The 14,642-nt window shown below is 54.1% G+C and overlaps 1 protein-coding gene across 1 annotated transcript in view; it reads right to left on the reverse strand.

The window, feature by feature from the left end:
* The window catches only part of hdac4 (histone deacetylase 4), a 28,572-nt gene extending 19,786 nt beyond the window's left edge, over positions 1 to 8,786 (reverse strand). Inside the window, exons 1-2 of the mRNA XM_023949147.1 lie at positions 8,629 to 8,786; positions 4,844 to 4,912 (exon numbers count right to left, since the gene is read on the reverse strand). Coding sequence (XP_023804915.1) covers positions 4,844 to 4,912; positions 8,629 to 8,668 — 109 coding nt within the window. The 5' untranslated portion in view covers positions 8,669 to 8,786. The remainder of the gene's footprint in view (positions 1 to 4,843; positions 4,913 to 8,628) is intronic.
* Positions 8,787 to 14,642: the final 5,856 nt, after the last annotated feature.

The raw sequence follows: 14,642 nt of genomic DNA on the forward strand, positions 1-14,642 counted from the left end.
GTAAAGGCGTCTGCAGCATCGCCACTGAACAGCCGTTGTTGTTTCTGACCTCCATGTTTACAACAGGAAGCAGGACTCGAACCCTCTGAGGCTCTAGAGCCTCCTCCTGGTTGCCCCTCCCTCTGCAGGCATCAGCCCCCCCACACATAAGTGGTTGCGACTTTGCACTTTTTTTTTTTTGCCGTGAAGATGCTTTGCAGGAAAACGGCGATGGAGCCATAAAGCGTCTGCAGAGGAGCGTCCTAATGGACGGGGGAGGGGCTCCTGGGCCGCACGCCGCCGTCAGCAGCAGCTAACGGTAATTGTGCGTCCAGATAGCTTCACTTACTGTCAAGACCGTATGGCGCCTAAACACTCACAAACCCAACTTCCTCTGCGGATCAGCGGGCAGCCCCCCCCCCCACGTGGCTGTCGGTGCCATGGGAGACCAGCAGCAACACATGTGGGAGGGGGGGGTCCCACCTCCCTACGACTGGAGGACGGCGGGTTTTGACGTTTCTATGAGCTCATCTGGATCGAAGGGAACCTAAACTTTACATGTTTCCCAACAGGAAGCGGATTTCCTGCTTTTCTGGTCGTCATAGAAACGTTTAAATTCCTCACTTTGACTCTAATGTTGCTTCTGTTCCTGTCGTCTTCTCACAGTCACATCCTGATGTCTGAGGTCTGAGTCCAAAGAGTCGATCAGCGCTAAGATGCTGTGATGTGGCCGTTTTTCATGCTGAACACCAAATGTGGGCCGTTTCTGCAGGGTCTTTGAAGCCTGGGGGGGTTGACCCGTAAGGGGGGATGTGGGTTTTCAGGTTGTCCGGGTCTGCGGTGGAGCGGCTGCCTCTAAACTCTGGGGAAGCCCAAAACCATTTTCTTCAGGGCTTTTCAAAAGTTAAAGCCACAAATCTGGTTTTTAGTTTGTTCGTTTTGGGACGCAGACAGAAAATACATTTTAAAAAATTATAAATGAATCAAAAAGCAAAGAGGGCAGCCTTGGACCTGGTGGCGTCTCCATGGTTACGGGAGCACCGCTGTGGCTCGTATGGCCTCCTCATGTGACGTCATGAAAATGGAACTGACCCCTGGTATGACCGTGTTCTACCTGCAGACGCCCCCCTCCCCCCCCAGGACAGTTGGGACTATGGCAGAAGGAGGAGCTCCTGAACACGCTTTCAGTACACGGCGTTCACGCTGGACGCTACACGAGCGTGCACGTACGGCTGGAAGAGTGGATCTCGCTCTCTCGCTGCTCTATTCAAACAGACGACTCGGCATCCAAGAACGCCACCAACTATTGATACGCCAGTCACTTAAAGGGACGCCATCCACACGTCACTACCACATCTGAGTCCACGATTGGTCAGAGTTTGAACGGTTGAACTTCTGACGCGCGTTCGATGGCTGCAGGATTTGTACGCTGAGCGTAAAACGTGACCCAGAGAGTCTAGAAGGCAGACGCCTGAAACGCAGATTCCCCGCCGTTCCACGGACTGTGAGGAGCTCGCCGTAACACTTCTGACGTCTCTGTCGACTCTGGTTGAGCTGAGTGGAACGTACCAACATGTCCTGATTTCTTTGTGTTGCTTTGCTTTGGTTTCTGTTTCTAACCTCATTTTCACATCAGCAGTCAGTTCAAAGGGTTCTGTGTTCTGTTATTGGAGGATTTGGTGGAATTATTTATGATTATTAGGTCAGTTCAGTCTCATGGTTTGTATTTAGTGAGGACACTCATGCAGAAACATCAAACTTTACTTTAACTCATGAAGATCATCACTTTTACGTGACTTTTATTCCACAATCTTCACTTTGTTCCACATGTGGCCTTAATGAGGCTTTTTAACCTTTTATTTACTTTGATCAGCAACTTGTTTAGATATTTGAACATTTTTGTTGTTTAATCTAATTCAGAATTTTACGTTTTTACACCACTTAAGCTAATAAGTTCCTGAACTAAATTAACGTTTGTCTTTTGGGTAATTTAGCTGATTTTCATCTGTTCTATTTTTTTTTTTTGCTCTTTTTTTTGCGACTTAGCATTTTTTTAGTTGAAGTTGCCCTCCGTCTGTTCATCAGACCTCCTCCTAATTTTAGAAAGACGACGACCGATTCAAGGAAACGTTCATTGCAGTAAACAGAAAAACCTCACACACCTCCCCCTGCACAAAGGGAGGAGGCGCACAAACCTCACATCTCTGTCACAGGCCTCCTTCCTTCATGCACCTCCTCTTTCTCCCTCAGACTCCAGCCAGCACACTCCTGCTCCTCCTCGTCTCCTCTCGCTCCCGGTCTCTGTCCCTCTGGCCCCTCTGCTCCCCGTTTTAACCAGATGGGAGTCACCCTATTGGCTCCTCCCCCTCTGCTGACATCACAGTCTGTTTGTTCTGCAGCTTCTTCCAGGAATCCGTCGCTCCCTCTCACTCCTCTCTGCGCTCCAACCTGTTTCCGAGGCCAAGGAAAACCCTGATGTGCGCCTCCTCCTCCCCCCCCCTTACTTGCACGCCCCCCTTTGCTTTTAATAACCATCTCTCCTCTTCCCGCCTCAGTCTGATCCCACACGCTTGAGTTCCTGCACCCTCAGAATTTGCCTGCATTTTCCAAACAAATGTGGCCGCAAACTAGCTTCAGGTGAAGCGGAGTCTCTGTCCCTGCAGACGGGCTCCTGCAGACGGGCTCCTGCAGACGGGCTCCTGCAGATGGGCCAATGCAGACAGACTCCTGCAGACGGGCCAATGCAGACGGGCCAATAGAGGAGGGCTCCTGCAGACGGGGTCCTGCAGACGGGCCAATAGAGGAGGGCTCCTGCAGACAGGCTCCTGCAGACAGACTCCTGCAGACGGGCCAATGCAGACAGACTCCTGCAGACGGGCCAATAGAGGCGGGCTCCTGCAGACTGGACCCTTCAGACAGACTCCTGCAGACGGGCCAATGCAGACAGACTCCTGCAGACGGGCCAATGCAGACAGACTCCTGCAGACGGGCCAATGCAGACAGACTCCTGCAGACGGGCCCCTGCAGACGGCCCAATAGAGGAGGGCTCCTGCAGACAGGCTCCTGCAGACAGACTCCTGCAGACGGGCCAATGCAGACAGACTCCTGCAGACAGGCCAATAGAGGCGGGCTCCTGCAGACGGGACCCTTCAGACAGACTCCTGCAGACGGGCCAATGCAGACAGACTCCTGCAGATGGGCCAATGCAGACGGGCCCCTGCAGACGGGCCCCTGCAGACGGGCCAATGCAGACGGCCCAATGCAGACAGACTCCTGCAGACGGGCCCCTGCAGACGGCCCAATGCAAACAGACTCCTGCAGACGGGCCCCTGCAGACAGGCCAATGCAGACGGACCCCGCAGACGGGCTCCTGCGCAACCTGACCCGAAGCAACCGCGGCGTGACGTTGTTTCAAGCGTTTCAGGTCACTCTCTGATCATCTGTGGATCTACGTTCCCGTGGTTTTTTCATAACGATAATTCTTGCCGTTTTCTGCGACATCATTTCTGCAGAGCAGAACTCATCATCCGTCTGTTTACTCTCTCTCCTGCTAGCTTACAGCCCCTCTCAACCCCAACCTGACGTTAGCGGTAGCTTGTGGCCCCGCCCAGCGTGTTTTCTACGTACCAAATACGATATTTTCCAAACAGCTTTTGTTTTCTGTCTTCCCCGGATTCACAACCATTAGAATAAACAATAGTCAGTAAATGTTCCTTCTGTCCTCCATCCTCAGAACATTTACGTTAAGACGCCTCTGGCGCCGACCCGTCTGCAACTTCCAAAGAGAAAACGGGGATTCAGACCTGCACCTGCTGTTCCCTGCAGGACAGGTGTGATGTCATCGCTGTGAGGCCACGCCCCCTACATCCAGACAGGAGGACCTGACCTCTGCAGATGAAACGCTGATCTCTGAGAGGATCCATGCGGAAGCCTCGTCACCTCCTCCTCCTCCTCCTCCTTTCACTCCTTCAGCTTGCCCTTTTCCTCAGGCTCTGCTCCCCCCACAATCTGTTTACAACTCCTCTGGCTCCAATTGCAGATCTATTTATACCAGACAATGCAGAGAGGAGGAGGAGGGGGGGTCTTATTGGAGGTGCAGGCCGTGGAGTGAGCCCCAGCTCCTGGTAACTCCTGATAGAAACGGCATAAACCAGGAGGAGAAGCTCTGGTTTGACATGAGGAGGTAACAACGTCTGTGGAGGAGCGGGCTCCTCCTTCAGCTGCTCCAGACCAGAGCGGCTTCTGCATCCACTCCCCCCGGTGCAGGATCTGGAGGAGGAGGATCCGGAGGAGGAGCTCCGTATCCGAGACAACAGATCTTCAGGAGATCAGATGGAGGCGCTCTGGGGAGGAACCTCCATCATCCGAGCCGGAGGCGCGAAGACGACACAAGCAGAACCCCAACTTCTCAGAGCTGCTCCTCCTGGACTCACATGTCACATGACCTCACTGTCCTTCCTCCTTCAGATTACCTCACCTCCATCCGAGCCCCTTTCTGCTCTCCTCCTCCTGCTGCTGCCTTTTCATTTTCCTCACTCCTCTGATTAATCATCACTTTCACTGGAGTCCATTAAAGCACAAACCAGCGATTCAGAGCCTTTTCCTCCCCCAGGAGTACCGGCAACCCCCCCACAGCCGGTCGGAGGCTGAACTTGCAGAAGTTGCGGCGCTCAGAGAGGAGCGCTGACCCTCATGACGGCCGGAGACGGAGCTCAGGAGGAGCCGCCGAGCTCCTTCTCCAGCCTGGAGGAGCTCCAGAGGAGGAGCTAAAGAGGAGGAGCTAAAGAGGAGGAGCGGCGTCTCCCGGCATGCAGTCAGCACGGACACCACGTCTGCACGCGTGCGGCACGGAGGAGCGACCTACCTGTTGGGATGTGGTTGAGCGCAGACGTCTTCAGCACCTCCAGCGGCGGCTCCTTTCCCAGAATTCCCTCTGTCGGAGGAAGAGAACATTCTGCTTCAAATATGGTCCGCAACATGGGGACGGGCTTCTGTGAGGGGGGGTGGGGGGGTCACAGCACGTGAGGACGGAGGAGGATGCTGGGGGGGGCTCAGCATAGCCAGTGTGGCTAGAACAGCGGAGCAGGAGATGGAGAGGAGGGAGGGGGGAGGAGGAGGAGGAGGAGGTAAAAATAGCTCAGCCGTTTGTGTGTCAGCACATGCAGTGAGCGCGCACGTACCAACACACACAACGATGTGTGTGTGTGTGTGTGTGTGTAGGCTGTAATTATAGTGGCAACATGAAAAGGCTTTTGTAGCTGCGAGCCGCGGGAAGACGTGGCTATAAAAAGAGGAGGAGGGGGGGGGGGGGGTGGAGGAGGAGGAGGAAGATGCATGAGGGGGGGCACGAAAACAGGAGCGCCGCTCCTCCAAGCATTTCTGTTTGGTGATCCCAGCCACCTGATTCATAAGTATTCAAGCAGCGGCGGCGCTGCTGAGCGGCGGGCCGCGCCCCCCCCCCGCCGTGAAATCCCTTTGAAGAAATAAAAGCGAGGAAAAAACAGCCTGATCTATTTCTGGAGCTCTGAACACACACACACACACACACCCACACACACACACATACACACACACACCCACACACACTCACGCACACACATGGAAACATCCACACACACACACACACACACACACACACACAGATGGTTGTGTCTTCGTCTCACACCTCCTCCTCCTCCTCAGTCGGATGGCGGCGTCCATGAATCCCTGCAAAATGTTTTTTGGGTGAGGATCCCCCCACCCCTCCCCCACCCCAGCAGAGTTCGTTAGAACCGCGGGAGGGTGACCCCCCCCCCCCATCTCCGGTCTATTCAAAACGACACGCGGTGAAAGTTTGCAATTGAAATGAGGCGCGCGTGTCTGCCATGACACCTGTGGCCTGCAGGTAATTCAACGCCACTTTTGGCGCAAATTGGCGGCGGCAGCTTCACGCCTTCAGCTTCAGCGGCGGGAATTAGAGCGGCGGGGGTCTTTGTCTGCGGCCACTTAGGCAAAGTGGATCAGCTTTCTGTCCCAAAACCACACGTGGACACCTGACACTCACGTGTGTGTGTGGGGGGGGCAAAGGTGTGTTCACACACACACACCCACACTGACACAAACACACACACACACACAGACAAACACAAACACACCCACACAGCAGCAGCCTCAGACTCCGTCCTGCACCAATAACGACGCATCAATCTTGGATGTAGCCTAGTTACCAAGCAGCCCCCCCCCCTCTGACTCCAGCTCCCCCCATCCTTTGGATCCTTGGGAGATGCCAGGCTATAAATAGATCCTCCCCCCCCCCCCCCCCCCCCCGAGTCATTTCTAGCTACTTCTGTTGAAAACATGCGAGTGAGGAGGAGAGGGTCTCCTTTCCACCATGCCCCCCCCCCCTCAGTGACAGTCCAGGCTTTGTCCTCCACAGAAGTGAGATGTGGGCGTGTCCTCTGAGGCGTTCCCGCCGCGTGCCAGACAGGAAGGAGCTCCGGCCTCATCCGGCCATCAAGGTGAACCCGACAGGAACCATTAATCAAACACGCCCCCCCCCAAGAGCCTTCTTCCTCTGGGGGCACAAATTGGCTTCCCGAGGGCAGCGGTTGACGTCACGGGGGCCGATGGCAGAGAAGGGGTGCCCCCTGACGCTGGATTCAAACATAGAGGACGAGTTTGGATTTTAAATGAGGGATACACCAACAGAGCGGCGTACGGCAAGCAGAAACCGCCATAAAACACCAGAACGCCGCTCTTTACGTGCAGCCTGGCAGAGAAAAACGTTTTTTTGTAGCTGCCTAGTGAGTCCAAAGACGTGTCACTTCAAAAACATCCGTTAAAACGGCTCTAGGAGGAAAAAACATGTTTTTTTTTCACATCACATGCGACTTTTTAAACATGCGGCGTTCAAAAACGTTCTTTTCCCACCAGAATGCTGCATTTTTATGTCTGTTCTAGTTGGGTAAAATCAATTTTTAAAGTTTGTAAGCCTTCAAACGAACGACGTTTGAAGCCTTACAAAGTTTCTTTTTGAACCCTAGAACCTGCTGGTCATGCGTGTTCTAGTAGGGAAACAGGAACAGCTCTCTACGCCCCCCCCTCATGTGTCCAAAGACCCACATAAACTGCGTTTTGGAGGCTTTATGGCGCTGCTGACGGGGTTTTCCCTGGAGTTTTCTGACCCAGCCGGCTTGCCGTACAGGAAGACAAACGCCAACCTCCAGCTGAAGGTGCAGCTGTGGTTGATGAATCCAACGCCACTCTGACGCTGAACGGAGGATTTCTGAACACGTTTGCAGAGTCTCACTCAGAGAGAAGACTTTCTAGTCCAGCTTTGTCAGACGCTGACAGGTCTGCCTCTGAAGGGGGGGGGGGGGGGGCTCCTCCTCCTCCCACAGGCTCCTCCTCCTTCCAGAGGAGGCGCTCTGCTCTGCGCTGCAGTCACGTGGTTGAACACTTTTGGATGAAACGCTTTTTAATGAGTGTCCACCGCGTAGCCGCATGGCTGCCTTGTAACAACAAACACCCCCCAGTTGATGCGGGCGCCGCACACACGGCCCCCGCCGCGCCGCCGCCGCACGCTCCTTCTCCTCCACGTTCCGGCAGGAGCGGTTCTCCGTGAACTGCTGGGGTAACCGCGGTCCTCCCCGCTGCAGCTCCAGGGCCCCCCCCGTGTCAAAAGGCGGCGGGTCCGGGCTGGGGGGGGCAGCAGTGTAAAGCATAATTGCTGCAGACAGCTTGTTGGCAGAACACGGCGCGTCCCGTTTCTGGACCGGGACCAGACAAAAGAGGCGGGAACAAAGGGCGCGCCCCGCCGCTTCCATCAGCTCATGTTCGCTCGCCGCCGTCTTTGTCCGGACACCAATTAGAAGCCGGGAGCGGGACACCCACCCCAAGGGGGCCCGGGGGAGGGGTCTGGAGGGGGAGGGGCTCCGGGCCGGCAGCGGCTGAGCGTCATTTGCACACAAAGTGGCGCTTGTGTGTGGCGGGAGGGCCAGTGGTTGAACAAGGCCCCCCCCCCCGCCCCCCGGATTTGTTCCCTGAAGAAAATGTTCAGCATGGGGGGGGGGCAATCATGCCCCCAATTCCAACCAGCGGGTTGCAGGAGAGCATCAAAGTGACACGGAATCACCGACACGCCGCTGTCACGCACGCCGCCGCCGTCCCCCCCCCCTGGATGTGAACAGCATCAAGCCGTGAGGAGAACAGACCATAATAATGACCGTTTGTGCCCCACATGTGCACGTGCACGTGCACATATCTGCCGTCTAAAAATAGCTCCGGATAATCCGGCTCTCTGTATTGTAGTGAAAGCTTTTAACCCTTTCACCCCCGGGGGGTTTAGGCAGAACCGACGGCAGACTGAAAAAAGATCACTGAGGGGGGGGCAGAAACACACATGAAGGAAGAGTTCCCTTTCCGTGTCTTAAAGCAAAACAAGAGCAGGAGGCTCCGCCCCCACTACCTGACAGGTGTAATAAAAGGCAAATCCACCTGCAGCTCACCTAAACAGTGCTGTGATACGCGCCCCCCAGGAGTAAAACCCAACAAAAGTAAACAAGGAAAAAGAAGCTAAAGAGTTAAATCAACAAAATAAAAGAGCAGAGTTAAACAAATATTCAATTAAATATCATTGAATATTACAAAAATAGGTCAGATTCAAAGTACCTGATCCACAGGTGAGGAAGGTGAAATAGGAAGTCGCCATGCTCCCCCCAGGACTTCACAATAATACCAGAGAAGCTTTTATGCTGAAAGGTCGCGTTCTGGTCTGGAAAAGTCTGGACTTTCCTTCCAGATCCGGCTCTGATCCCCAGATCCCTGCAGGTGATCCGGTCTTTCACAGACGCCTAAAACAATCTCACTCTAACTCACTCTAGCCCGCCGCTCTATAAAGGAGGGGCGGGACATCGTGGGACGGGTGGCGGCGGGGGCATCTCTTCCAGGGAAACCTCTCCAAAAAACACTTTGCTCCTGTCTGCTTCAGGCGTGCTGATTGGCCGGCAGCAGCAGGAAGTAACCTTGAAGCAAACAGGAAACGCTCGGCGCACACAAAACCAATCCCGGCTTTTTCCTCGCCGTTTGTAAATCTGACCACGAACAAAGCTGGAGATAAACCTGCAGAGCTCCGCCCCCTTCTCTGCAGGAGGATTTCTGCGATGCACGGCCCCCTGTTAATGATTACAGCCGTGTCGTCTCCACGCCGTATAAACCTGGAAACGGACGGCAGTAACCTAGAAACCGGCGAGCCTTCGAGGAAAGCAGCAGTGTGTCAACCTCTCTGGTTCAGAGCCATAAAAAGGCTTCACGCCCCCACAAATGCTGCAAAATAAGGCAGTAAATCCAATCTGAGCGCCGTTTATGCTGCGGCGCTGTGCGATAGCGTTCCTGGAATGCGTCAATGTTTGATTTTAGCTCATTGTGTTGTCATTTAAAGACCGTCTCATTCACAAATAAAGAGACGCTTTTAGCCTGATGGTGTCGCCCCCTCCTGCCCCCGTCCATCATCCACACGGCAGCAGTTCCTGGAAGGACAGTGGACTTCTAAGAAAACCGTCCACCTGAAAGAAGTTTGAGGACTTATTTTCTACCGACGTTAAAGTTTCTCTGACTTTTTCAACTCTTGGTTTAAAAAGGAAAGAGGACGGGAATCGAACCCTCAACCAGAGCTCTGACTGAAGCATCGTGGGGCATTCAACCCCCTCCTGTGCTGAAAGTGTAAATGAATCCCACTTTAAGCTCTGGCACAGGTCAGGATCCACTAAATGATCTGGATCTGTTCTGGATCAGATCAGTTCAGGATCCACTAAATGATCTGGATCTGTTCTGGATCAGATCAGTTCAGGATCCACTAAATGGTCTGGATCTGTTCTGGATCAGATCATTTAGTGGATCTACTAAATGGTCTGGATCTGTTCTGGATCAGATCAGTTCAGGATCCACTAAATGATCTGGATCTGTTCTGGATCAGATCAGGTCAGGATACACTAAATGATCTGGATCTGTTCTGGATCAGATCAGGTCAGGATCCACTAAATGATCTGGATCTGTTCTGGATCAGATCAGTTCAGGATCCACTAAATGATCTGGATCTGTTCTGGATCAGATCAGTTCAGGATCCACTAAATGATCTGGATCTGTTCTGGATCAGATCAGGATACACTAAATGATCTGGATCTGTTCTGGATCAGATCAGTTCAGGATCCACTAAATGATCTGGATCTGTTCTGGATCAGATCAGGTCAGGATCCACTAAATGATCTGGATCTGTTCTGGATCAGATCAGTTTAGGATCCACTAAATGATCTGGATCTGCTGGATCAGATCAGGTCAGGATCCACTAAATGATCTGGATCTGTTCTGGATCAGATCAGTTCAGGATCCACTAAATGGTCTGGATCTCTTCTGGATCAGATCATTTAGTGGATCCACTAAATCTTCTGGATCTGTTCTGGATCAGATCAGTATCCACTAAATGTTGTGGATCTGTTCTGGATCAGATCATTTAGTGGATCCACTAAATGGTCTGGATCTACTGGATCAGATCAGTTCATCCTGTTGTTGACGTTCACACGCTGCTGCACTAAGTTGCAGAAAATGTAAGTCTGGGGGCTCATGTGCAGATATTCCTGCACTGACAAATCCCTCCCATGCAAACCCTGCAGCCTTCCTGCTGGGGGGGGGTCTTATCATCCTGCCCCCACTTCTGGTTCTGGGAATATTAACCCGACAAAGGGTTTTACATTTCTCTGTTCTGGGAAGAGATTTGCATGAGACGACATTTAATCTGAAAATCCTGCAGCCGCTGCTGTAAAAGCAGAAAATGTTTTGGTGGAGCTCATTGACAGATTACAGGGGGGGGGGGACGTTTTCCCGTCAGGTGAGGGCCCACCAGTGGGAGCGATGCTTCAGGTCACGTGTCCGGCTCCTGAGCAGGTGTTTTTCTGCCTTCAGGCCTCCTTCAGGAACACGTGAGAACCCTGCAACGAGGCTGGGGAGGGACAAACGCCACTGCGGACTTTAACCGACGCCCCCCAGCTCCTCTGTGGGAAAGGAGCCTCCACCTGGGAATTTCTACTTCCCATCGCAGGAGATAAGAGGCGACAGAGGGCAGCGTGGGAAACAGAGCCAGAACGCTTGGCCCTGCGAGGGCCGGCAGGTTCAGGGCTCCACCCGCTGCTCCGACCACAGGAGGCGTCTGGTGGCGCCGACGGCGTCCCGACTGATCACACGTGTTCATCAGAAGATGGTTCAGGAACCGCTTCAGAGGACGGACGAGTCCACGTATTTACTGATGCGCTTGCTTCACCCGAGAACCAAACGCAGGTCAGTTTCTGACAAACGCTCATAAAAACGAGGAGGAACCCGCAGCACCTCCCTCTCATCCTCTCACCCCCCCTCCATGAAGCTAATAAACAGCCGTGGGAGGGGGGTTCTGCCCCTGAGGCCATGCTCATGGGTCCACGGCAGCAGCAGATCCCCGTGTGGTTCCAAGCTCCAGTCAGAGCTGGAGGACGAGGCTCCACGATCTCATTTCAGTCTCCATGGCAACGTTAGGATGGAATTTGAATAATCTTTACATCATAACCATTAAGTTGTTCCTACAAGCCAGAGGAACAATTTAAGAGGAAAAGATGTGTGTGAAAAGGGGCGTGGTCTTACCTTGCTGGCTGTGGGACGTCATGGCCGACAGGTGGGTGAACGGGTGTCCAGACGGAGCAGCGGGCGCCTCAGAGAGCGTGGCGGGTGTGCGGCGTGTTCGGGTGCAGGCGGTGGCGTGGCGGCGGGGCGAGTGTGGGCTCAGGTCCGTGTTCTGGCTCAGGCTGACGCCACAAATCCGGCCGGGTCGCGTGGAAACGGGAAGCGCACGTCCAGCCAATCCCCATCAGCCTGACGGGTCAACAACTGCAGCTTTCTAAGCATCAACCTGCCAGACGAGACCCGGGGCACGGTGTCAGCGCTGCCGTTTAAGAAAATAATCTGAGGCATCAGCTGATGAGCGGCGCAGATGATGGTTATGTAGATTATCCGCGTGGTTATTCCGGGAGTGTTCATCTGAAAGTGAACTGATGGACCTTTGGAGCCAAACCTGGAGCCTTCATAAAGTCACAACCAGAGGCTTTTATTTTGAAAATATCACACCAAAGGAGAATTCATGTTTTGAAAAGTTTTCCTCGTAGATCCATAAAATAATGTTGGAACACTTTTCCTGATCTTTAACAAACACATTTTTAAAAGCCTCCATAATTATTAACAGTTCCATCTGCATCTCACCAGTGAGGCCAAAAGGCTTCCTTCCTGCTGGTCCTGATCCGGATCTGTGATGTTCACACCGGGATCAGAACCGCGGGTTCCACTTCCAACATAATGGATGCCCGTTCTGGACCTCTGCATCCAAAACTCCCACGTTCATTCACAGCAACATTTACGGCCCGTTTCCGGGCTCTACATGAAAATAACACGACCCCCGAACGCGTGTCGAAGGTCAAACCGGTTTAGACCAATCAGGGACTCAGCGTTGGTCGAGACGTAAACACGGAAGTCCAGCCGTCTGAACACGGACCATGGAGGAGGAATGAAGAACAGCGGTTTGAGTGAGTCTGTCATCTATCGATTGGTGCGCTCTACACGCCGCCTAGTGGTCCCTTGGTGAGGCTCCACCCACTTCTGTTTCTGAATGAGCTTCAAACAGGAAGTCAAAGTGTCGGGCTTTGACCAAACCCCATAAACTTAACCTTTCTGCCCCAGGAGAGAAATAAGTGGTTTTAAAAAAAGAAAATGTTCCTAAATTAGCATTTTGCCCCCCCCCCCCCCCCCCCAATGTTATAAAGTTTGGTCTAAACATAAAATAAATGAGATTATTGTGTTTTTTTAAGCTTGAGATAGAAAAAACAGTCTAAGGAACCGTCTGACATGTCAGGTTCCTTCAGCTGAGATCACGGTACCGCCCCCGCCCCGGGAGGAGGGGGGCATCATGCCCGGGGCGGGGGTAAAGCAGGATGGGGGGGTGATGGTAGTGCTGTGTGTGTGTGTGTGTGTGTTGGCTCTTTGAAGTGGGATGGACCCACATGTGTGTGTTCATTAAAATAGGAGGGGGGGGGGGGTTGTCAAGACGACAGGGCCAGACAGTGCAGCCTCAGGATGAATCGCCCCCCCCCACCCAAAAAAAAGTCGGTCAGTGTCCAGCGAACGCACACTGTGATGGAAAGGCAAGGAAAGGATGGGGGGGGGGGGGGGGGGGGGGCAAGTGTGTCATGGGGGGGGGCTTAATACAACACTATTGTCCCAGGGCATCCCATCCGTCTGGAGGGGGGGGGGGGGTAATGTGAGCATCCGTAGCTTTTGTCTCTAAAACGGTTAGTTTGATGCAGCTTGACAGACAGACCCCCCCCCCCGAAAAAAAGTTTACCCCCCCCCCCCCATAAAGTGCGGACTCCTTCATAGGGAGGGGGGCGGACTCCAGCCCCAGCGCGGGCGCCCCCATTCACAAAAAAAGGGAGGGGGGGACTGACGCATGCGGAGAATCACGCAGCCCATCCCGCAGCTCTTTCCCGCAAACGCGCTCCCGCAGGCCCGCGGTTCCGTTCCCCCGGTCCCCCCCGGGGGGGCGAAGGAGGCCGGAAAGTGTCGAGGCGGCGCCGCCGCGCAGCAGCCCGAAGGCTCGGCCGCGGCGCGCGCGCTAAAAATAGCTCGGCAACAATCGGCATAACAAACAGCGCCGTCTCTTCCTCCCTGTTGCCCACGCGCTTCCCGCCCGCACGGAACCACAGCCCCGCGCCTTCCGTCTCCGTTCCGCCCCGCCGGTGCCGAAACAAACCCGAACCAGACCCCCGACGAACCCCGAACCCGCCGCGAAACTCCTGCCGGACGCGGCTGCGGCGAATCCCGGCGGGTCCGCGCGAGCGCCGCATCCCTGCGTGGACATCAGAGCGGCGCCGCCGGATCCACATCCACGGACGGCGCGTGCTCACCTGCCGCGGGCCGGCCGTCCTGTCCGCGTGCCGGGTCGATGTCTGCGCCATGTCGGGCCCCGCGAGCTTCGTCGGTGTGAGCGCGGGACGCGGAGGGGGGGCGGCAGAGAGAATCATCTCCTGACAGATTCCGCCATACTGGATTTTTGTTCCAGCCCCGCGTCACTCGGAGCGCCCCTGCGTGCAGAGGCGGGGTCAGGAGGCTCCTGCCAGGGCGGCCCAAAGCGGGGTACCGGAGGGGGGGTCGGCCCGGTACCCCGCTCTGACAAAACGGGAAAAAATCAATTACGTCACCGTAAATAAACAAACACACCGTTTTTAACCAATCAGAGTCTGTGTTTTCATCTGAAATCTGTAAAAGTCTCACCTGTGAGTTTGAGTGACACCTGTCAATCACCTCCAGACCTCCAACAATGGAGTCCTCTGAAAACAGAGTTTTGGGGGTTTTCTTCATGATGGAGGAAAACAAAAAGTTTTCCTTTAGTCAAAAGCTTGAGGAGCAGACGAAAAGACAAACTCAAGTATTCATGACGTAGAAAAGACACTGGGCGGGGCCACAAGCTCCGCCCCTTTCTGGTCATCCATGCAACAACGTCTTTGTTTTCCTAGAATCTGGATCAGAACCGGACTGATGTTGCTAAAGCAAATGTCGGGGGGGGGGGGCTGTAAGCTAGCCTGTAAACATATGGATGATGGGGAAGGGGGCGGGCT

This window comes from Oryzias latipes, chromosome 2, assembly GCF_002234675.1.
Source record: "Oryzias latipes chromosome 2, ASM223467v1".
In the NCBI taxonomy this organism is placed as follows: domain Eukaryota; kingdom Metazoa; phylum Chordata; class Actinopteri; order Beloniformes; family Adrianichthyidae; genus Oryzias; species Oryzias latipes.